Source organism: Ambystoma mexicanum, chromosome 5q (genome assembly GCF_040938575.1).
Source record: "Ambystoma mexicanum isolate Mex_15411 chromosome 5q, UKY_AmexF1_1, whole genome shotgun sequence".
Classification (NCBI taxonomy): domain Eukaryota; kingdom Metazoa; phylum Chordata; class Amphibia; order Caudata; family Ambystomatidae; genus Ambystoma; species Ambystoma mexicanum.
In genome coordinates this window covers 502027738-502053423 of record NC_090933.1, presented here as the reverse complement: position 1 = coordinate 502053423, position 25686 = coordinate 502027738, and the positions used below count along the sequence as shown (strand labels likewise).

General features: G+C 44.3%; 1 protein-coding gene across 1 annotated transcript in view; it reads right to left on the bottom strand.

Moving 5' to 3' along the window:
• Positions 1 to 25686, bottom strand: part of RNF138 (ring finger protein 138) — an 805118-nt gene that overhangs the window by 491028 nt on the left and 288404 nt on the right. The window contains exon 4 of the mRNA XM_069620970.1: positions 13170 to 13285. Within this exon, the coding sequence (XP_069477071.1) occupies positions 13170 to 13285 (116 nt within the window). The remainder of the gene's footprint in view (positions 1 to 13169; positions 13286 to 25686) is intronic.

The following is a 25686-nucleotide window of genomic DNA, read 5'->3' as shown; positions in this document are numbered from 1 at the left end:
GGTGTAATGAACACAAAAGCAATATTCGGACGAATAACATCCACACTCAAGTAGCAAGGCACTACAATGAAAAAAGACAGAGTGGCACAACTCAGATTCATGATACTAGAGGTAGTCCAAAGATCACAGAGAGGAGGAGATCATGCTAAGAAACTCGAACAAAGAGAATTGTTTCGAATCGATAAATAAGACATCCATTAGACAGCCATACCCCTATGGGATGAATGAGGAGTTCTACTTGGAAGCCTTCATATGAGCCATCCAGAGGACTCCGGATATCTAAATATCCTAACTTTGAACACAGTGGCCAGCTATACATTAGCACCACTAACAGACTAATCCCTCAGACAATCTTCCCAACATAGGACATTGGCACTACCAATATAAGATTAATTTACCCCGTAAGTAAAATTCCCTACATAGGAGGTCTGTTGAATGATGATATAACTATATATGTTTGGGAATAATTGATATCACAAGATGTTAGTACCAATATGTTGGACATACTAGCTGAATAGCAACATCTGCTACACAAGTAATTTATCAAAGACTCTCCAGGTGACCCATCCCACATGGGATATATCTAATCTGATGGAAATGGCTGAACACACCCATTTTGGGCACATCATGTACGTTAGTAAATGTAATAAATGTGAAATATACAAAATAAGTCAGACTGTGAACGTGGGTGCCCTCTGGTTACCTACTCAGATCTAGTTCATTTATTCATTTGTGATTGTTCCATATCATGGGATATCAGCATGAATTAGTTGGGTTCCTTAAGAACATCAGAAGCATCAGCTTATGACTATTGACTTGCTTGATAACCGTCCCATCAAGGGATTTATGGAATATCTCTATTTCACTTGACATGACCATAAAGCTGCACTATACACGTCATCCGTGCCCGTCGCGCAGTGACGTCATCTGATGCATCTTTTTACAACAATTGACTCGCTAGACATCTGTCCCAACTAGGGGGACGTATAGATATGAATAGTCTACTATACCCACTTTAGACACATCCATAAATCTGTAGCTGGCAGATTATGAACACGGGTGCCCTTTTTTCGCCCACTTGTGCTCAGCACATGGAGGACATAAACTCTTTTTAATATGATCATTAACTTGATTTACATTATACACATCATGCGTGTCTGCCACGCCTTGACGTCATTTGTTTACATGTGATGTCACCGCGTGAGCAGAGGTGCATGCAAAACGCTTTAAATGCCATCCACACAACGACTGGATTCCTTTTGATATGGGGACAGCGTTCGTCTGATTTTAGACGCATCGGCTACCAAACAGGATCGCCTTCTTGACAGTAATCACGGTAAGCCAATATCACTTAGGGAGTACAGCCATATGATGTAGAAATGTCCTTACTCACCATACTTATGCCATTCTCATGACTCCAATTTAGAGTGACAATACACTTACGAACGAAATACAGACCTCGAGCTGGGTTTAAACCGCCATGCTGTGGACACAGGGAGACAATCACCATTTATACAAAGTTACCCTAAGACTTCACCTACCAGCAAGTTGGACTCATACCTCCCTTACTAGTTACCTATTGATGTTGAATGTAGGAATGTCCCGCTTACACTATCCTTATGATTTCTATTCAGAGAGAGCACATAGACATTTCCCTTCTTTGAGCATCCATGCTGTGGACAAAGTGAAACTATTACGCTTAATGCAACACTTCCCCCAAAACCTCACCTGACATCAAGTAGGATTTTGATTTTCTCTATGAACACAACCACTATCAGAACTGGCATTTGTAAAGCTGAGTAACATTAGAAACTCTGATATACTTACAAATCTCCAATTCCTTTACGGCATTTAACATTGGGTGACGCTACACCTAACCCCCCGGAGGAACTCTAAGGAACCCATTCTGGGGACCTACACAGTGACCTCCAGGCGGCACACACGAGATGTAGGAATGTACAAAAATAGGGATAGTCACAATTGGAGAGACCATAAGATGACAGTAGCTATTGAACATTATGTTTACTGTCTCCTCTCACTCCATCATATAGAGTTTACAAAGTTAAGAAAATGAATAAGAGGACCAAATGAAATTTTGCTCCTGAAGAAGGGATATAAAATCCTGAAACGAGTTGAGCATATTTTTATTGTTATCATCTTGAAGACTGTTATGTTTTATGCATTATGAATACTTGATATTTACAATGTACAATATGAATGAAATATTGTAATATGACAATAATCAGAAATCTATCATTACACATTTTTAAGAAAATGTTTGAGTTCAAGTCCATGAGATTATTTGTGTTTGTATAACCAAGTGGACATCCCACTTTTAATAACTCTTGGTCAAACTGAGACTTACACTTTCACGAATATCCTTCATCAACAGTAAGACAGACACAAGTGTTCACAGTCAAGGGTGTTTATTGAGCTTCAAAAAGGGTTTGAAAAACACATATCTAATCCTAAATCTACGGATGGGAGCAAGCTACGACCATCAAATAATAATAAAGCAGTCCTCATAGTGTCTTGTCAAAATAAAAGGGCCTATACTAATACAACTATTGCCAATCCCTACCTCTAAATACGAACAGTGTGGGAAACAATGTTACGAAAAAAAAAGAAGTGTTCGTAAAAGATATATCAGGATGTTCAGGCCCTTACCTGTGTTTTCAGCATCGGACAAGGCGGTACACAAGAGCTCTGCACAGTCTCTGGCTTCTCTGGCACAAGGATACAGTTCTATCATTAACATCAGGGCCTTCCGTGTACAAGTCTCTTCATTTAGGGGTCCTGATGCGAAAAACAAATGATACATTTCCTTTCCTTTTTCAGATTTTCACAGTGTTCAATTCTTTAGGCGATTCACTATTCACCTTGGATCCCCCTCAGCCGGGCTCGGATCCCTTCAACACAATTTTCATACTTTATTTATGCATTGGATTTCTCATAAAGTATTCTTGTTCAGGTGAATCACAGTTCACCCCGGGTTTCCCCTCAATCGGGCTCAGAACTTGGATCCCCTAGATCGGACTCATATCTTGGATCCCCCTTGGTCGGGCTCAGATTCCTTTAAACACAATGTTCATAACTTTACATAAACTTGCTTTAACCAAAAGCTTTTTAGCTGATCTCCCTCAACCAGGCTCGGACCAACTTCAACACACGATTTCATCAACTATCGAAAACCTTTGAATGTGCATTAGGTTTTTGCTTGACCCGTTGCAGGACCACTTTGATTTCACAATTCATTGTCACATTTGCCACCTTTCAGTTGGATAAGTAACAGAGACTTTCAAATGACCACCCACGTGGCGCTGTACCGCTCTGTCTAAGGTATTGTATCTTGGTTTCGAAGTTCAATCACTCATCTGCTGGTTTAATTGTGCTTGTGCCGCTTGCCACATATGCTTCATACACTATTCTCTGTAGTTTTCACTATAGAATATTGCTGCTTACAACCTTGGCTTCAACACAGACCGGCCTGATATTAGTCTCCCCAGCTCATCGGCTGTGCTGACTTCACTGGTGCTGCTTTGTTGTAGGAGCCAAGGACAGTACCAGAGTGGCAAACGATTCTCCCCACCTTGCCTATCGATGCGGTAGAGCCCTGGGTACCTCCGACACACAATGGAGGATTCTTCAGCCTCGATTTCTGGTCTTACATTTCTTATTCCTGGAGGTTCATGAAAGCAACTGTCTTTCGGTGGAAAGGTCAAGGGCACTTCCCTCCTTGCAATCCTCTTTGGTTATGCCGTTTTTCACCTTGTATTAAACTGCCATCTTGGAACTGCTACTTCCTCATGTGCTTTGCCTTGCTCAGAGTGTGCTTTCGTGCTCCACCTTTTATCTGTGTGGGGATGTGTGATGGAAGTCAGGTGTGTGTGTAATGATCAGTAATTGCCTGAACTTGCCTGACCATTGTATTGGGACATGTCAGCTATACAGCTCGGGTGTTAGTCCGTCGTTTTCCCTCATAGTGAGCTGTCTGTGAGAAAGTGTTGGGAAAGGGGGTAGGGAGTTGAATTCCTAAGTATCCTACCTGGTGGCACGGGGTAAATATGTGACAGGGAAGGGGATACCCCATCTCGCTGTCCTGTGTCTGACTTCCACTTCCAAAGGACCCCTCACCCAGGTGATCCTCCTGCACTGGTCCACCCCCAGGAACTGGATCTAAAAGAAATGGACATGTCCTGGCCACCTGGATGACCAATCCCCGGGGACCAGCGGGTGAGTCTCCTTCAGGTTTCTCACAATGGCCTGTGGCAAAAAGTCGAGACACATACCGGGCACTTTAAATACGGCTCACACCATAGGGTGGTCTTAAAGCATGAATAATGTACAGTCTGTGAGGCAACCGCTCGGCCATTAATAAAGTGCTTCTGTGACCAATTTCCAAAAAGACTCTAGACTCTTGATTTTCTCCTTTTTAATATTCGTAAATGTATAGTTCTTGTCCCACACATTTAATATTTGGGGCTTGGAAAGTATACATTTTACACATTCAATCCATTTGCAGTGTATACCCTGATGGGTGAACTCCCATAGAACTGCCTTATGGAATCTCAGATCTTCCAGCGTATTGATTCTCACCCAGAATGAAATAATTTTAAGACACCGGTAGTACTGTATAGGTTGGATACCCACTTCCAAATAGAAGGGGATTGTAGCGTAATTTTCCATATACCTAGTAATTTCTTTAGGAAACGCTTTTGGGCCAATTCCACCTCATTCATTTGTGTGCCCCCATGGCTCCCCCATAAAGAGACACAGAAGCAACCTGTGCTTTGTATACTTTTAAAGTATACTTTCCCCCAAATGTACTCATAAAACAGTGTCGCTCCATTCCGTTGTCTCAGGGTTCAACTACTTCTCTCTACTTGGCTTGTCCAAGAGCCATTTTTTAAGAATCTAAGTACCAGATATCAAATTGTTCCTGCTCGCTGAATATTTACATTCTTAAGTTTAAATGTTACCTTCATGGTTTTGTGGCATGCCTTTGAAACTTTTTTTCCATATTCACTTCCAGTGACCACTCATCACAATACTCTTCTAAAATATTAGTTGGGGGCTAATGCCTTCTGGAAATTTAGATATTGAGACAACATTGTCTGCATACAAAAGCCCAACTATCTTTCATCCGATTTTTGGCACATCACATTCCATATTTTGGATAGCTAGTGCTAAAACATTAAAATTATTGAAGAAATAACAGAGGGGAAAGGACACACCCTTGGCTCGCCCCTCTGTTAATCTTTTAAACACAATCAGTGCAATCACCATTCATACTGTTTCTGACCCTAGATGTGCTATTCATATAGAGACTGAATAGCTGCCAAATCTGTCATAACGTAACCATGAGTGAATCAGATGACATAGGTCAAAGGTGTTAAAGGAGCATACATAATTCTGATGAGGATATGTCTACTTACTCATATCATATTATTTTTGCATCAAATAAATTGATAATTGAATTAGAAAATCTACCATCGAACAATAAGTAAAGATGTGGTCAAGGGTGAATTCCAACCTATTTCTAGTCAAGAGACTTGAGGGTGAGGACCCTCTTTGTGAGAAAATTGTTCCAAAGGCTATATTTCAATTCAGAGCTCAAGTCTGCCCCTACACTAAACACTTGAAAGTTTGGCTATTATCAAATGGAAACACTTTATACTCTGAAAACTGGAAGCCCTATAAACGACATTTCTTTTTGTGCCACTCCATGACAAATGAATATCCTCTTGGCTGATTCTAAATCCAAACATCTTTATTACGGACCAGAAGACGCACAAATATATCTTGTGGTGAATAAGGCACATCCCCATATTGATAGATGATCTAGAGTGTGCTCTATTTGCTACTGTAGCTCCAGAGACCAATTTGCACAACATCACATTTGAAGAGCTCACCAACACAGAGGATTGTATAGAACATTTGGAAAAGATGAGTCGGAGTGTGTTTTTACATGCATTATTACAAGTAAAGGTTAATCAGATAAATCTTAAAGGGTATACTTGGGACAAACAACATTCAGATGAAAGTTGTGTCTAGTTTGTCATATATTGTTTTTTGCACAGTAGATAACTGATATTTGAAATGTAAAAAAAAAAATCAAAGTCTACCAGAGAATTATTTAACAAGAATTGGTCAAGAGAGAGAATTCCATTTTCTATCCATGACTTTTAAGAATGTTTCTGGTGATGACTATCCTTAACAACCGGTTGAGAGAACTGAGTCTCCCTGAATAGTTCAGAGATTATTTTCATGCACTGCTGGATCGATAGCTTTATGGAGAGCCCATTTTGATACACCTGAATATTGAGACAGGCATCTCAAGTGCATTAATCCACAATAATATGAGCATATTGAAAGGCAATCAATGTTGTTTTAAATGTCTTGTTCTCAAGAAAGTATATTGAACATCTGTTAATAAAGGTGTCTTTGCATTACTACTCATAAAATAAGGGGGGACCCCCACCTGTCTTTCCTTTTCTTACTGATGGGTGAAAACCATAAAGGGCTCCTCACAATCTTTCTGTCTTCTTCTCAGTCCCCCTTTTAATCTCCACACACATCTGTTAACTCAATACCCGATAATGTGATTTGTATCACCTATTATTGTTTTCATATTTTTAAATATGATGTTATAAAGTTAATTTACAGTTTTCAAATTTAAGAATTTATACTACCAAAAAAAAAAAGGACCCTGGGATGGTTTTTGAAACCTCAACATTTATGTAAGAGGGGATGTGAGTGATTTGAGGGTAAAAACTTTGCTCAGGCAAATTTGGACAATTGAAGGGCTCAATGCATTATTGATGTTTTCATTAATAGCTGTTGTGACATGACTCTCCTGTTGCATTTAATCTTTCCAGTATAAAACCTAATGCTGAATGGTACCCTGTCGGGTTGATAGTCCAACTACTCAATCCTTATTCTTAACAGTCAATGTGAATGCCACAATACACTGCACATTTCTATTAGTACACATCCGAAAGCTTAAAGCAGAGTCAAAGTTATTTCTATGTTCAATAAAAGCAGCCAAACCCATATGTGGTATTGTGTAATATATGTTCTGCTAGCAGTGCTTTATTTAAATGTTATCATGCGACCGCCGTCTGGTGAAGAAGTCTCTGGGACTTTGAAAACTATTGAAACTACCATCTCAGAATAATATTTCAGTTAGTCCAATAAAAAGGTATCCACACTTGGATTTTATTTTAATTTTGCAAAGATACATGTATATAGCTACACTATATACATAAGTGTACTGCTCCCACATTGCTGTATTGAATGTTACTTTCAATGTACAATTAATTGGTTAAGACTCATCATTTGGTTGGCTAGACATTTGGACATTTCATTTCATTACTGTCTGTCAAATTTATGGAAGTAAGCATAATGGAAGTAAACTTCTTCTGGGGTGCAACCACCCCATTATATATTTGAATTATTTGTTGCATTTATTTTTCAATTGTACAAATTGTTCATTATTTATTTCTTGTTGTAAGAAAACACTGAACTTTCTGTGTCAGGTTTTGATTAACACAGGGATTTTGAAATGTACATTGTGTATTCATGTTGGAAACATATTTAATGATATGCATCTCCAGGTATATTCAAAACCAATTAAAGAATAAACAATTGTATTACCTAAGGGAATTGCAGGTGATAGGATCTTTCACAGAGCTATGTCTCAACACACTGCTAATTCACACTAAATCAGTATGGTTGTACAGCTCAAAGTGAAATACCCCAAGATCAACAAGCTTATTAAGAGGACAATGTTCCAATTAGAAGTAAAGAAGGCAGTCACTGGTCGGACATCTGATTCTATGACTAAACAGATGGAAAAGAAGAGTATTGCTGTAGAAAATATCACATGCAAAAGGATTTGTGGAGTCAAGAGTTACAAGTATATTCTGTAATGCCTGCCCAATACCATTTCGAATCTAGATGCCCCTGTGCTGCATCGACTGACCCGATTTGCATTGCTGCTAGCTGACTAATTGTGCCTTTCCAAATCTAGATGCCTTTGTACTGTGCCTATTGACCTGATTTGCACTGCTGCTAGCTGCCTAATTGTGCCTGATTTGCATCACTGTTTCCAAATCTAGATGCCTGTACACTCTGCCTATTGACCTGATTTGCATCACTGTTGCTAGCTGCCTAATTGTGCCTCTCCAAATCTAGATGCCTTTGTACTGTGCCTATTGACCTGATTTGCACTGCTGCTAGCTGCCTAATTGTGCCTTTCCAAATCTAGATGCCTTTACACTTTGCCTATTGACCTGATTTGCATCACTGTTGCTAGTTGCCTAATCGTGCCACTCGAATCTAGATGCCCCTGTACTGTGCCTATTGTCCCTATTTGCACTGCTGCTAGCTGCCTAATTGTGCCTTTCCAAATCTAGATGCCTTTACACTTTGCCTATTGACCTGATTTGCATCAATGTTGCTAGTTGCCTAATTGTGCCATTCGAATCTAGATGCCCCTGTACTGTGCCTATTGACCTGATTTGCTCAGTCCCTGAGAAATACAAGCTGCGACATGCAGCTAAGAACCTGTGCCAGCACTGACCTTATATTCACAGTCCTCTTAGGACTATTAGCCTGCAATGCTGCCACCTACCGTGCAAGCACCACTAAGACCTTCCACAACAGCCAACCCACTCTCCCTTCAACCATGCTCTACCATCCTGACCCTCCATCGAACCCCTACCTCAATGACCCAGCCCTTTGGCTCAAGCACTTTGCTACCAAACCCACTCCAAACATTCCATGTACTCTACAACAAAGGAATAGCAGACTTAGAACTAGACTGCCTAGACCACCTTGTACTGTGCACAATCGTTCTGCCCTCCCACTGCCCAACTCAACCGCAACGCCTAGTCCTCCACTTTCCACCTCACCCGTCTCAGCACTAAAGGGAGCCCTTATCAATGCAAGATCCCTCACGGCTCATGCCCTTGACATCGCAGACCTCATCACTGTCCAGAACCTTGACTTCCTACCTATTACCGAAACCTGGTTACATGATGCCTCCGGCCCACTCCTCGCTCTATCCTTACCTAAGGGCTATACCATTATTAGAAACGACCGCCACTCCAACTTGTCGAAAGGAGGAGGAGTCGCTTTTATACATAGTGACAAAATCGTTTTGAGAGCTGCTCCCCACACACAACTTAGTTGTGCAGAATCTCTCTCAGTGAAACTATCGCTCTCCCCTACCAATACAGCAACACTCCACCTTATATACAGACCTCCAGGCCCACTGGGCTCTTTCATTGATGATGTTGCCTCCACCCTGTCGACTAGCACTAAGCCCAACTCTCAGATATTGCTACTAGGCGACCTCAACCTAGGCCTCTCAGATCCCAAGGACCACATGGCCGCTGAAGTAGACACCACCCTCTCCAACCTAGGCTTCCAGCAGCACATTCGTGACCCCACACACATCAAAGGTAGAACGCTCGACTGGCTAGCCGACCTCAACTGTAACACCAATGTCACTTCTAACGATGCCTGCGCCTGGTCCTACCATCATGTTATTACCTTCCTCCTACCTGCCACTAACCCCCAGCCCACACCTACAATAGCCCCCGCTATACCTACCAGAAACAAAAAAGATATCACCAGGGAGAAATTGCTTCCTCTCATCCTCCCTTGTCTGAACACTCTTGCTGCACAGCACAAAGATAAGGACCCAACTGCCTTAGTAGACACCTATAACAGCCTAATAACCATTGCCATTGAGAGCATAGCTCCACTAAAGATCCGTAAAGCCAAACAACAGTCCCACCTGAACTCCTGGTTCACCCCGCAGCTCAACGCTCTGCGCAAAGAAAAGCGCAAGGCCGAAGCCCTCTGGAAAAGTCACCCTAGCGCAACTAATAAAGCCTCCCTTCTGATTACCTCTCTTAATTATAAGGAGGCCATACTACAAGCCAAAAAGGAGACATACAATTCATGAATATCCCAGGCAGAATCTAACACTAGAGAATTATTCAAAATCCTCAAAGAGCTAGAATCTCCCTCACCCGCCCCGGACACGTGCACCAAGGACAGCACCTGGTGCAACAATATACAAAGCGCCCTTCTTAACAAAATATCCACCTTGCAATCCAAAATCAACGCCAAACAAAATACCCTCCACACCCCTATATTTAGCAATACCAGGCCACCTAAAATAACTACCCCTGACTCCCCGGTGCCTTTCAGCTTCACACCGCTCTCCGTTCATTTGCAACTTAAAACCTTCGAACTGCCAAGGGGACGCCTGTCCAGCCCCGATCAATAAGGATTCAGCTCATGACCTCGCCCCTTTTATCACCACTTTTATTAATGCCTCCTTTCAATCGGGAGTGGTCCCCAATAACCTGAAGGATGCTTGGGTCATTCCTCTCCTAAAAAAACCCACCTTACACCCAGAGGTTCCAACCAATTACAGGCACATCACAACGGTCCCATTTCTACTAAAAATCCTAGATAGAGCAGCCTACCTCCAGATACAGAACTATCTGGAATCAAACAACCTACTAGGCACGAGACAATCCGGCTTCAGACCGAAGCACGGCACGGAGACTGCCCTCCTCGATCTCAAAACCCAAATCGAGGATCTCAAAGACAAAGGGAAACTAGCCCTCTTACTACTCTTAGACTTATCAGCTGCCTTCGATCTGGTTAATCACCAAATCCTCTGTCACCACCTAAAAACTGCAGCTCACTTCTCCGACATGGCCACAAACTGGATTCAATCCTTCTTGGATAACAGACAGATGAGGGTATTCTCGCCCACCTCCGCAGCTGACCCCGCACCAGTCCCTTGCGGAGTCCCCCAAGGTTCGTGTGTATCCCCTACCCTCTATAATGTATTTACTAAACCCTTATTTGATGTGCTTGACTATCTGGGTGTCACCTACACAAACTATGCTAATGACACCCAGATACTCATCCCCATCAAGGGTGATTACACAGAAGATTCAAAAGCCTTAAATGACGTTTACCATGTCATTCAAACATGGATGGCCCAACATGAGCTCTGTCTCAATGATGACAAGACAGAGCTCCTCATCCTAGGCACTCGGCAAAGACTAAACAAGATACCAAAACGTTGGGAATCTACCTCGATTCCACCCTCTCCCTTCACAGACAAACAAATGCAGTTGCGCCGCCGCCGCCTATACCTGCAAGCTGATCACAGCATGTCGTCCTTTTCTTTCCACGCACAACTGTACTATCCTTGCTAGGACCACGGTCATGTCCAAACTGGACTACTGCAATGCACTGTACCAGGGCACTAATCAGGGTAACCTAGACAAGCTCCAGATCATACAAAATAACGCCATCAGGGCAGCCCTCAACATTCCCAGATCTGCATAAATTTCGGATACCAGGAAGAACCTTCATTGGTTGTCAGTCAGCCAAATGATTTCACTAAAATCGCTTGCCCTAACCTACAAATGCATGAATAACCTGGCCCCCACTTATCTCTCCACACGTTTCACGCTTTACACCCCAGCTCGCTCACTTAGATCTACCCTGAACCAGAGCCTACTGATACCTAGATACAAGCTCCAAACAGCTGGTGGATCTAGCTTCCCAGTCCTGGCAGCCAAATTGTGGAACGCTGTCCCCTTGACTATCAGAAACCTCCCCTCCTTCAACCTATTCAAACACAGAGCCAAATGTTGGCTAGTCACTACCAATGCCCAAGCTACATTCTAAAACGTGATGCAATAACCTATGTACGGATGTACTATCGACAAACCATGTATCGCTGCACTACTTACCTTTGCCTACTTCTATGCTATATATATTGACTGTTATATAATCACTGTATGCAATTTATGTAACCATTGCTTTCAAGATATGCGCCCGGTAGCCTCCGGGCCTGGTTTGCGCTATACAAATAAATAAATACAAATACAAATACAAGAGGAGTGTGAGTGGTCTTATGGAGCATGTTCCTTAGACTGCAAAGAATATACGCCCTTTTGAATTTCACTGTGTTCATTCTGGTGCTAATGGATTCCTACTGAATCCGCCTGATATTACCACCTGGAGTACAGGCAGAAATCATCTTTGTTTTATTCATAACATTTTGACTAGCGGGTGCAAATGAGGAAAATTGCACAAAAGCACAAATGGAGATCCTCTGTGCAAATAATGTGGGAAACCAAAATGGCCCTTCCTGTTTTGCCACTTCTCCTAGATTCCTGTCCTCTATCCTTATTTAAGGCTCCTGGTCTAGTCAAACTAAAATATTTAATTTACTGTCAATCTCTGATGATCCATTGTGATGGGGGTTATCCCTTTTGCCAGTGCTTTAAATGTCTATGCACTCTCCTGAATAACGTAGAAGTCACGACTGTCCGTACCTCTCCCACAATTGCAAACTCACTCACAATTATTACGTCTAAGCATTACTCAAAGCTAAACCAATAGCAAACGCTAGAAGTTGTCTGTCTGCTATCTTTATTATGGATGGCTTCCTGTTTTGAAGCCAAAATGAGACCAATATTCCTAAACATCAAATGAATCTGCAACTTTGCCTTGTTTTAAACACCACGGCAGTCTTGTCAACACACTAAATTGGGGTCCAGAAACATTTAGTAATAATAATAATAATATTTGAAGCGCCAGATGATTTGGACAACAACACCAACAAGCCCAAGACAGTATAGTCAATGCTGAGGGATCATGGAAGTTGTAAAAAATCTGCTTGCTTGCAGACCCCTGCACTAAATAGTAAACATAGCCAGGTTTTTAGGTTAGCTACAATGACTCAACAAATATAGATATTTTTTTGGAGATTATTTGCAAATGTCCTGGCAATTCTGAAAACCTCACTGGATTTTACTACTCAACTTGGGTGAATCAATTAATCCTAGGAGGCACCCCTTGGTTCAACAATTAGCAACAATTAGCCTCAATCTCTGGTTTGTACATTCCATCACTACCGCTCACTACTCAGACTTATTATTTTCCTCACTCCTCTGGTTAGTAGAGGGAGTTACCACCAACTCGTCATCTGATGGACTGATCAAAGACTGTGAAGCCCTTGGTATTCAGGCAAGCAGACAGCATCATCTGCAAATGATAATATTCGAATGGTCAACCGTGGCTGAATCACCATAATATAGAGATTAAAGAGTGTCACCTACCTGCAGCCTGCAGAGTCTTGGCAGATTTGCACTTTTGAATCCTCCGGACTCGGGCCATATTCTTCCTGGTATTTATTGCATGTTTTGTAATGACGCCTCATCATGTAATATTTGACCTGTGAGACAAGATAGCAATAAGATTTGAGAATTCCTACCAGGCAGCAGAAATAAATTTGTGACTTTAAGTATCTTGCACACATTGCTACTTCGAAGCCACTTCGACACACTCCTCCTTTACTCCCATGTTTCTGTGGCAAGAAGAATATTTCCCATTTTCGAGAACTCAAGGCAATGAAACATGTCATACAGAGTGGGGTTCAACAGATCTTTATTTCATTAACAAAGTGGCCAAGGTTAGGTAATCACCTTGCAGGCAACTAAATGGGGATGTCAGAATAAGAATGTGTCCGAATGAGTTCAAGTAAATGTTAATTTCTTAGTGCTCTCCGGATTAAATAAAAAAAGCTCCAAAGGCTTGGTCAACAGAACAGTCTTGAACCTAATCTTTATGTGTCCATAGTCTCCTGGCTACCATAAACCAATATCAAACTTCCAAAGAAAGGGCCAAGGCCAACAGTTCATAGCCCTATTAGGTCTGTCCAGAAGATACTACAACACAGACTTGTCCATTGGTTTCCTCAGGGTTTACCACAGGCCCGTTCTGGACCTTGGATTTCAGAATACACAACAGGTCTCACCTGGATCTTGGCTTTGGGATTGTGAGACAGGCATATTATCAATAGATGACACAGACAACAAATATAACAGTTTCAAAAACCTTTATTAAAGTATCAGGATGGATGCAACACCTAACTTTCCCTATAACTATGATGGGGATGGCCCTACCTAAAGAAACTAGGAATCGTCAGTTTCTAAAAGTCCAAAACCAAATGTCTGTCTGTGTCACAACCTATGCTTGCCCTCACAATCAACACCTTCTATGTAGTGTAGGGATATTCTAACTCAAAATAGTGTTTTAAAGTATAAAGACTGGAGCAATTTCTAGCTTGCTTTACCACGTTCAGGATACAGTTCAAAGGGACAATGTTCTCAAAAGGCTAGGGCTCCCCTCCCCAGGCTTCAAGTTCGGATGCATAATAAACAAAGTTCCAAAGGAGATCAGGGCTCTTCCCCAAGCCTCAAGTTCAGATGCACAATGACTACAGTTCCAAGAGAGCTCAGGGGTCTTCCTCAAGCTTCCCACCTTGATTCATAATCCAAATGTCAAAGGACTCAGGGGTTCCCTTCCCCAAGCTTCAGCCTCCTTCTGGAAGGGCTGGGACCTGCCTGGTCTAGGCGCAGTTTATGAGCCACACAGCCCACCCATTACAGGTCACGCAACCAGTAGTCCCTGCCCCACTGTCTGTGACCTTGGTGAATCTTTTAGGCTGAAAAGTTCACAATAACTGGTATAATAGAAGTTTCTCTCTCTGTTGATTTAATGTGGGTTGCTGTTTTAACAAATCTGCTTACTCAGTATTTTGTTCCTACTTCGCTGGCTCCTCTCGGCTATATGTTCACACTACCAGCATGTTTAATTTTAGCAACTTAAATTTCCTTGCTTTCCGAACTTCAAGGATTTAGTCAATTTCAATTGGAGGCTTTCCGAGACGTTCCGACTGCACACAAGCACTCCTGAATTTCAAGGCTTTTTGTCTATTTCAATTGGAGGCTTTCAGAGAAGTGCCGGCCTCATGCGAGCACTCCGGATACAATGTAATGCCTTTGCTTTTCAGTCTATTTCATTTTCCGGTTTTCTGAAACGTGCCGACTGCATGCGAGCACTCCTAATACATTGTAATGTCTTTCCTTTGCTTATGCGCACCGGGTTTCAGGACATCATCTTACTGAAACACACCGGTTGCTGTGCTTGTTTGTAGTTCACAGCCTTCTGGGACTTGAGGTCAGGATTACTTTCGCCTGCCCCTCTGACACCCCTGTAGGTTTCCTCCTCTAAATGTGATTACTCTAACAGCCTCTTCCTTCCTCTTTCCTCCCTTCACCCCCTCCAACTAATCCAGAATAGAGCTGCTAGACTTATCCTTGGCCTCAAGCCCAGGCACCGCATCTCTCCAGCCCTAAAGTCGCTCCACTGGCTCCTGGTGACTGCAAGGATCAAATTCAAAGCCCCCTGCATCATCCACAAGGCTGTCTGGGGCCTGGGACCTCTACATCCAGCTTTCCATCCCTACATACCGCCCAGCCAGAATCCTTCGGTCCTCTGGCTCAAACTATCTGCAGGTCAGATGCCTCTCCTAGCAGAGAGTGGGAGGTAGATCCCTCTCCTCGGCTGGCGCCTGCCTCTGAAACAGCTTCCCTCTCCCCATCAGACTTGATCCGGATCTTCTTAAGTTTCAGAAACTTCGCAAGACCTTTAATTCTCCTCTGCCTTCCATCACCCCCTCCCTTGCTAAACTCCCCACCTGTAACTGGGGCTTGGTCCCTTGTGAGTCATGCAGGGACCAGACCAACACCCTACCAGTTCTTCCCAGCATCCTTTGCCAGCACTTGCCCTTGGGCTCCCTTTCCCAGACTATCCCTACCCAGTCCGCCTGCCCACTGCACTTTGCCTGCCCCCCCCCTGTCACCTCTGGCACTTGCCGCCTTGGCCTGTCCAGCACTTTGCCCTCCCCACCCCATGGGGTCCCCCTACTTTTGCACTTCTTCTAGAACCGCTCCACCCCCGGCACTTTTCCTCAAGCACTTACAGGGTAGGATTGTCACAAGGCCAATATAACCGTCTTTTTTCTTGTTGCTGTTTTTCGTATGATATCCCATGGTCCCCCTCCTGGGGGACCGTCCATCTTCACGGCTCTCTTCTCTCTCTCGTACTCTGGCTTCTTGGAGACACGGCTCCCTCGCCACATATTGACACTTCACCACACAGGGCCTTCCTCTAGTGACTTGGGGGTCCTGTTCTCCTCTGGTTTTCCACGCGTTGTGCTAGCTTCTCTACTTCTCCTCTGCTCTCTTCCTCCGGACTGTCCCACCTTTTATACACCTGACCATTGATAACAGGCTGCCGGTGCATGGTCTTGGGCTCAATTGCCTGACCTTGTTTAAGCCAGTTAGTGGGACATGTCTGACCTGAAAGTCTAACTCTCAGGCTCCCTCTTCTTCGTCCAAGTACTATAATGCCACTGCCCATAGGTAACCTGCATTACTCTTGGGATGATCTTCTTCCCAGTACTGGACTTCACTTCACAAATGGCAATATCCTACAAAAGCTGGGGAAACGGAAATTACATCAATTTCAGAGAAGGGGGAATACTGTGTCTCGCCCTCTGGCACTCTTTCCTCGTTCTCCAAGGACCCTCCCCAGGTGATCCTCCCTCACTAGTCCACCCCCAGGGTGGGGATCTGGCAACCTTATCTTCCTCTTGGTCATCTGAGTGGGGGTTTCTAGGAGGGTTAAATGTGAGAATGCCCTCAGATTTCTCGGTTTCAGAAAAGATTTCCCAGGATTCAAGACAGGCCCGTCCTGGACCCTGGCTTCAACATTCATGAAAGGCCTCTTTCATTTGCCTCAGCATTCACCACAGGCCTCCCTCCTAGGCCTTGTATTATTGTATTCACAGTAGGCCTTTCCTAGCCCTTTCGTTCAGTATTCAAAGTAGGCCACTCTCATAGGCCCTAGCCTCTCATGCCAGGGCCTGGAACCTCTATTATCTTTCCTCAGCAGTCAATATTGGAAAGCCAAAGCTTTGGCTTTCCAGTACTCCAAGGAGTTGTGAGCAACTATTGTGCCCATCTGGTCAGCCTTCCTCCTCCGGCACTTACACTGCTCAGCAGCTCTCCACTTCTCCAGGTTTACCCAGTCTTCCTACAGGCAGCAATCCTTCCAGAAGTCCTAACCCAGTAACCAATCCTTGTATGAAGGGTGCATCAGCAGGTACGTGTACTTATTGCAGGCCCAAGACACTGAATTACCCCTTCCAGACCCTTTTACACACAACGGGCTATGGTGCAAGGGACTCTGAGTGGATCCTTGCTAGAGTCCTTGGCTCCTTCAATGGGATTGGCCAGGGTCTGGTAACCTCACTTTCTACCAAAAATATAGACTGATTTGTTCTTGGTATTGCATAATGAGTGTATTGGTTTCTTCGCCTCTAAACTGAAAGTAAGATGTGTCCAAGAGATCTATAGCATGTGGCTCCACCTTGGAAGTGCCTGGATCCTGTTTGGGTGCTCTGCAGCCTTGCAGCATCTTCACATCTTGGGAAGTTTGTTGTTCTGGTTAGTGACACACTTTGTTCAAATAGGAGGTGTTCTGGGAACTGAAGTCCTGCAGTTGAGTGGTCGGCGGAGTAACATTGTGAAGAAAGTTACTGGGCCTCATTATAGGGTTGCTGGTCCGGACACAACGGTTCCAGTAAGCTTACCGGTACCGTTGTATCCAGACTGGCAAACAAACTGTGAGTTGGGCCGCAGGTACCTTTCATTCCGCCAGGTCTGCCTTGGTGGAATGAAAGGCACCCGCGAGAACAGCATGTCTGCAGCACTGGCACCGTTATGAACAGTGCCGGTACTACAGGCATCCCCATTCCCATTGAGCCCTATGGGGCTGAAATGGGAATGGGGATCTACCGGCACCCGCGAAAGGGCAATTACCGGGTCCGGAGGGGTCGGAATACCCCTGTAATTGCCCATTCACGGGTGCCTGACTTTCATGCCGGTATGGAGGTTGCCTTGCCGCTCTTACCGGCAAGGCTACCTCCAACCTTGTAATGAGGCCCACTGCCTTTCTCTGGGGTCCCTGGTAATGCACACTATCCTGTGCCCTGCATGCAAGTCAAGAACACCACCTTGCCCCATTTGGTGGGCTGCTAGGCAATATAGTTTGCTTAATGCAGTGATACAGGCTCAGGAAACTAATTGAGCACCAGTGAGCATGGAGGGTGACTGGGTTCCCACAAGGCCCTTTCCAATCATTCTTTTGGCCACTGTATGACAAGGCCTCAAGACAACCAGACAATAAAAACACTCCTCTAGGGAAAAAATCTTGATGCACCGCTTTGCAAGGAAAACAAGATTTATTTTGTACACAATAAGGAAAAGAGTATCAGAAGGTCCCATAAAACCAAAATGGTATGAACCTCTCTATTAGTTCAAAGCAAGTATGAGGTTTTAAGGAAAGAAATCATCACTCATGACGTGAACAATATACAGTGTTAATCCTCCACCCTAATTGGCTTACACCTATATGCATACTACCAGTCCCCTATAGTCCCTTGACCGACTGGCCACATCCTAATCTATTCCTACCCTCTAGCATGTGGTTCCCCTATCCAAGTGCCTTGGTTCCCAGCTACTGCATTGGTGAGTTACCTGGAATGTTACCTGCCCCATCAGCCTAGTCACACAGTGTGCACCTGGTCATTAGCATGAGCCTGGTGACAACTCCAAGGTCAAATTAGCCCTTTTGAAATAATAGTGCGCTCCTTTTGTGACCAGACATTCAGGTGCCTCAACCATGTCCTCTCCCCCCCCAGCTTTGGACTAGATTTGCCGGCATCACCTCTTTGTATCACAAATCATGGGATGTTCTGCTGCTTGCTCCCCCTTATCAGTTGCCCACCGCAGTACACCTCCTTGCTCTCTCGAGGACCACATTAATCGGCCCAATTCTGATGGATTTATTTACTCTGTTGCCCCGGGGTGCACCAGTGCCCTAAATCTAAAAGGAGCATTTTGGAAGCTCGAGACCTCCGATCTGGCTCCTATGGATTTGTCCTTCGGGACGGACGCAGCCCAACCCTCGCTCTGCTGTTTGCCTTCAATTCTGGTTCAGCAGGCCTGCTACTTGATATAATTAAACATTGCCACTATTCTCAGCTTCACTCCTGGGGCTTGGGAAAGGGAAATTATTTGAATTCCTCATTATACCACGCTGCTACACCTCCAACAGAGAATACAAAATGCAAGGACTCATTTCCAATATGGCAATGCTTCAGTGTTTCATGCACCCAGGACCTGCCCTTACATCCTCATCATTACAGATTAAATGTCACTACTGCTACACAATATCATCCATGCCCTATACCCGGGCCTACCTAAGCTTCTATAACTACTTTAAATATACATTTTGTTGCTCCTACCTGCACTCACCACCCTCCTGAAGCCATGGACCTGTATCATATGACCTTGTATGGGAGCTATACGTGCATCCCGAAACCACATATGGTAGCAACATGGTCAACCCCTGCCTATGTGTCCCGCTCCCCCATGCAAGAGTGTGGGAGTTTCCTCCAACTCACAACAACATGTAACAGTCAAAAGGTAGAGTCATTATATGGAAGGAGGACCAAAAATGTACTGTATTTACAGACATAAAGAATTCAAATGACTGGACAAAGCAAAGTAAAGCTGATTAATACAAGCATCGTAATATGTTACTGGTTTCTAGGTTCTGTAATTGCTTTTTTCACTCGATTTAACAATTCTGCATGTAGAGTTCAATGTTTACTCTAGGGCCTATCTTACTGTTAGTGGAGACCACAGCAGACACCCTTAGACACCCTTACCTGTTGTCCCCAGTGGGAATGGCTTTTTCGCAGCAAGGATAAGGAGGCATGCAAGCACTGTCAGACCAAAAGACTCACTGTGCCATTGTTGAGGATTGTTTACATTTTCTGACTACACTACCCACCTTTTCCCTGATGAGGACTCACCAGAGACACAAATACTGCCTGTGGCACATGAGGAACCTTAGGGCCAGAGTATAACTGTGCCCTGCTCTCCCCTCTCTGTGCATGTCTCCTTGCACCGTTGGCTATGTGGGTTCCACTGGTTGATGGAGGCCTTTTAACAATTATCTTGGGACACAGCCTCCCATTTCCTGAGGGCATCTCTATCATGAACCCCATGGAATATTTAGTATTGTGGCCAACAGCCAATCATTGCTCCTACAAATGTCTGAGCGGGAGACAGATTTGGCCATATATATACTATCTTCCTGCAGGAATGAGGGTGAAAGTTGGCGAGACCAGATAAGAGGACTTTTTATATGAAGTCTCTGATTCAACCAGAATCCCCTCCAGAGAGAAAGCTGGCAGGAAGCCATAAAAGGTGATGTGTCAGCCACCACTGATTGGATGGCCACCAGAATGATTGAAAGGGTGGCCAAAAGGCCCACTATTTCATTGCTGTGCAGGATTGAGCATTGGTTTCATTCCCTAACTTGGTTAACCAACCTATCCCTGATGATTAATCATCAGAGACATAAATGATGTGTGTAGCATGTGAAGAACATTAAGCCCCTCAGGTTCAGAGTATGCATTGTGCCCTGCTTTCCTTGTGCAAGTCTATTTGCACAATGAGTTATGTGTGCTCCACTGCTTGGTGGCAGCATTTTAACAATTCTATTTTGGCACAGCCTTCTATTTCCAGAGGATGTGCCTACTATGAACCCCATGTGAAATCCAGTACCGAAACCAACAGCCATTCATTGCTCTTACAAGTACTTAAATGGAATAGATATTTGGCCAAATATGGTCATGGCTATTGCCCATGACACGGCCAGTGTGCTACAGTTGAAAACTCCAGATAAGAGCAGTTTTTATATGAAGTCCCTGATTCAAACCTTAATCCACTTCTGAGAGAAAGCCAGAAGGAGGCTGCAAAGTTGAAGTCGGTGGCCCCAAATGACTGGGTGGCCATCTGAATGTTTGAAAGAAAGCAACCTAGTGATTAAGGCATGGGTTTAGGACACATCCTCAATGCCCCATTAAAGTGGAGATTCTGTCTGTTACCCTGCAGCACCTTGGGGCGAGTCTCAAAGCATGGAATAAGACTGAAATCAAATGAGGGATTGTGAGGGGGTACTGCCTGAACCTGCGCTCACCCAAGACCTTCCTGACGGTGAAGCGCTATTCCTGTGATGACTGTATCAGACTTCTAGCTGCCAGAGAGACCAAGCACAGTACTCTTCTCCTGACAAGATGGGTGGACCCTAGCCACATGACCATGAGAGCCTGGGCCCTCAGGAAGCCTTGCTGCAATACCTAGACATACTGTAAATGACACAAAGAGGTGAGAGCACCGGACACCATAAGTACCAGTAACTGAGAGTGTCTGAGATCTATGACAACTAAAAACCCAAGTTAGAAATAAAACTACAAATAAGGTGTCAGAGTGAACATCAGCAATTTATGGATTTTTTCTCCTTCCTGAATTGCCAACATTGGGCCCCATCTGGGCCTTCCACCACCAGTACTGCACCATGGCCAAATTGTACAGCTGCACTGCACACGTGGTTCAGTAGTTTATATTCCTCAGAATATCTGACAGCTGCCTGCCACTGCCACTGAAGAACTTCCACCTTTGAGCCCTCACTTCCCTTAGAGGTGAGCATTGACCGGCCATGGTAATAAACTGAAAGGATATATAACAACTAATTGGTACAGGAGCAAATGTGCCTCTGCCGTATTTTCCGTATTGACATTAGGCCTAACCCTAACATTGAGGGACCATACAGCATCAAAACAATCTCTGTAAGCCAAACAGAAGCTTGCCTGCCTCACCTACTAATTCTAATGTGAGACTATCCTGTTGTTGATAGAAAACAGTTGTGCCCCCCATGAGTAAATGTCATTACTAAGGCATAGGATCCTGCGGCTGACCCTAGCAGGGTCAAGACTAAAGAATAAGCCCTCAAAACCTGAGACTTTAAAGTCACAATTAATTACCTGTACCAGCACTCTCATCTAAGTTGTAAAGGATACAGAGTATATTTCCATATAGACCATAGTGTACAATTTCCAACTACCTTTCTAAATGCTAGACTTGATTTGTCAGTTACAGATACCATTAAGTGAAGCAAGGAATATAAGGTATAGACTCATTGCCTAGATTTGGTAAGGTGATGGCTGCTTCCAATCCCAGGATGAGAAATTACTCCTAATGGCAGTGTATAGGTAATGACTAGTGCCTCTGCAGGACTTTGTCTAGGGTTCCTTGTTTTACCCCTGTTTTATGACAGTATTGTTGACTGCATCAAACTGGAAAGTAGAAATATAGTCGACACGTATGACAGATACCAAGGATTTGAGATGGGAAAGAATGCTGAAGTTGGCTTACTATGTCCGAGCTTAAGCCCTCTTTGGTATTCTTAGTGCAGCTCCGTCCCATGTAATAGTTATGAGCCATTGGGTCTGCAACGTCATCTTGGAGCTGTATAGTCTCAGTGGAAAGTTTCCTCCAGAGGTTTGTAGTGTCATATTTAAGTATGACATTTTGCCTCTCTGATTCTTTGGTTTGAATGCTTCTGGTTTAAATTCTCTAATTTTGCATTCAGACATTCCAGGTTGGTGGTGCCCTACATGGTAACCATGGATGACACTTGGTACTCCGTAAGGGCCGGGTGACCTGCTTTTCTGCATGAAGTGGAGGGTGAAGAGGTTTGTGGCATGGTGCTATCTGGAGAAGAGCTAAGGGGAGCAAGACATGTGGATGCAACCCCACTAACAGCACCACAGTGTGGTGTGATGAATCTGGTGGAGTCATCACTGATTCCCCTGTGATGTACTCCTCCTGCATAGCCAGTGGATGGCAGCGACTACCTGAACCTGACCCTCGGGGTGGTAAAAGGAGGCAGGATCAAGCAGAAGGGGATGACTGCCAGTGGGAGACGATGACCCCATTGGAAGAGACATGTTTTTCCCTTTTCTTCTGAAGAATATTGTATAACACCTAAGATTATGATGGCATGTTGTTATTTCAATCAAAATTCTGTTAATCCCTCAATGTTCTGTTTCTGATGTTTTTCTAAGAGAAACTCCTAACCAACATCATTTTACAAATCCTTTGAATTCTAGGGACTTCAGCTACCACAAAGCCTCAAGTACCGAGACAAGGAAGAGGAGGAAGGAGATAATGCAAAGTGAAAGTGACTCAAAGTTGAATATGTGGACTAGTTTATGTAAAGCACAAGTATGCGGAACATTTAATAATGTTGTCTGCATTCAAGGAGAAGAACCATAGAACATGGTAGCAGTGGCAGAGAAGGAGATAGAACAACAGCGGACCGTACCGAGGCAATTGCAGGCACATCCAGATTGCAGCTCGCAACCGTGGGAATTACATACCTGCTTGCCGTGAAAGGAAAAGATATGCAGCAGGCACTTGTGAGGACCGTCGAAGCTCCGGCAGCAGGGTTATCGGGATAGCGGTGGTGCTGAGGAGAATCAAGCAAGGGGGCCGGCTGTCTGTGCCTGTCCCGCGGCTCCCCAGTAACTTTGCTACTTTTGGCCATGCCCCCGAGGAAAGAAACGCTCTTAACTTGCTCTGGGTCACCCTTGCGGCGTAAGCCTGCTGCAAGCAAGGGTGCCGGCTGTTTGTGGCTGTCCGTGGGTCGAGTGGACGCAGCTGCGGCTAACACTGTACCTGCTGTGTCATCTTGTTTCAAGTTGGAACCACCTGCAGCAGCAGCGTAAAGTACATTGTTTCCCAAACCTCGGTGCTCACATGATTTTATGAGTGGGTACCTGCCCGACTGGGACGAACAGCTGAAGAACGCAGTGAACATACCCGGGGCACTTTTTCACATTAATTGAAGCCCTTCTCTGGCAAGAATGTTTGAGACAGAGGCTTTTAACCCTTGGTGAACACGCAATTGATGTTAAGTGCATTTTTAGTTAAGACTTGACACGATCTTACTGCGTGCCGTACTCATTGATGAAACGTTTGGATACAATGGTGGTCTAAGTGGACTATCTGGCTACGCCTTTGGTAATTTTACTTGGAGGGTAGCGGCACAAGCACGAGGCAGGAAATAAAGAATTAAAGGTGGGGCATGAGAAAGAGACTGACTCTGGCAGCTCCCTGAGCAGTCGAGCGTTCCCCGCCTACCTTAAATTCCTAATCTTCAATTACCTACTCTGCCAACTTAATGGCTGATTATTTCCTTGCTACACCCCAGGAGTTGGGATCACAGAATTAACACACTCCAGCCAACTTGTGCTCCCCTTGTAGTATGGACCTAGAGCGACAACCTACAGCAGCTCCTGCATCAGTGTTAGCACATAGCATAAGCTTTTCAAGTATTTCAATAAACACTAAAGTATTCATGTTTTTGTTACCTGGGTTACTGTGTTTTATATAGAAAATCTCCACCTTTTAAACTTTTTGAGGTTTTATGTGCAGCACGTGCACAAAGTGTATTGTAATTATCTTGTGACTGTTTTTAATGTTCTGAAACATACGGTTTATATATGGTTTGTGACACCTTAAGCCTGCTGCTCCAGTTGTGGGAGACCTATTATATTTAATCAGTACATTGTTACAATACATAGGCATATAATAATATACCCTGACAAGAAAATGTCCAAACGGAGGGCAGCACTCCCCTTATCGCCTAAGTGTTCCAGCAAGAGGGCACGGAACCCATTAAGGACATCAATATCCTAATAACTGAAATTCAAGGCCTATTACATGATATAGAGGTCCCAAGGGTTCAGAATAATAACTCCAAGTCCTCCCCACAAAGGAAACCAGCTGCAGCCCGAAACTGCATTATGTAAATGGATGACCATGGAATCCTGTTGGAAAGTATAGCCCCTATCTTAAAACCCCTGGGGCATCCCCCAGAGCTCGCCCATATGGCCCAAAATAAAGCTAGAGACCTGATGGCCGAATATGAAATAGGTCTCTTTTAGGGGGAGGAAGGGGGTAAGAACTATGCTATACAATGTACCCGGCAAGGAGAGGAACGTGCACAGGTGATAGAGATACGTAGTAATAATGGCTATTCCTCACCTCCACATAGCCCCGCAATATCACCTGTGAAAGAGGCCCACATATCCCTGGAGGATAGAAGGGAAAAAGGCCTCATTGGATCACGGGCGATAATGAGGGAAGGGCAGCCTAAGGTAATGGTGCCGACCTCTTACCGCTATGAGTACTTAGGAGAGGGGGATCAGCAATGGGAAGTTATCACCAGTCCCAGCATCCCAGTAAAGGAGGTGGTGGGTAAGGACAGAGGGGCATGGACACATGTAACACGATCACAGAGCAAAACAAAACCCCAACAAGAAAGAAGAGATATGGGGAGCCAGACGGAGGAGGCTGCTCCTACTGTTAATATCAGTATGGGGGTAGGCCCCAAGTCCCTTGGGAGTGGCAAATGATCCGTCGGGGCTAGTGGACATTTTATGTACACGGGTGGAGAGGCTGATTAAAACTTATCTAGCCCAGATCACAGTCGAACTCACTACCGTAAAGACAAAATTGTCCCTGATACATGGTTGCGGCGAACCAATGTGCACGAACCAGCACCAGAATAGGATAGGGATATGCCCAGTACCCTCGGTTTTCCACAATACCTGGGCTCCGGAACCCATATTGTGATGGAACAATGTAATCAAGGTAACCAGAGGGCCTTGAGGAGGGGGAAGGTTAAGGGGGGGCACCTCTGAGGTGGATAGTGTGAAGCCATATGAGGATAATGTCCACGGTCCAGGGGTCCTGGGTATGGGGAGGAGGGCTTGGAAGGGGGCCCACCCCGATCCAGGCCCACAGA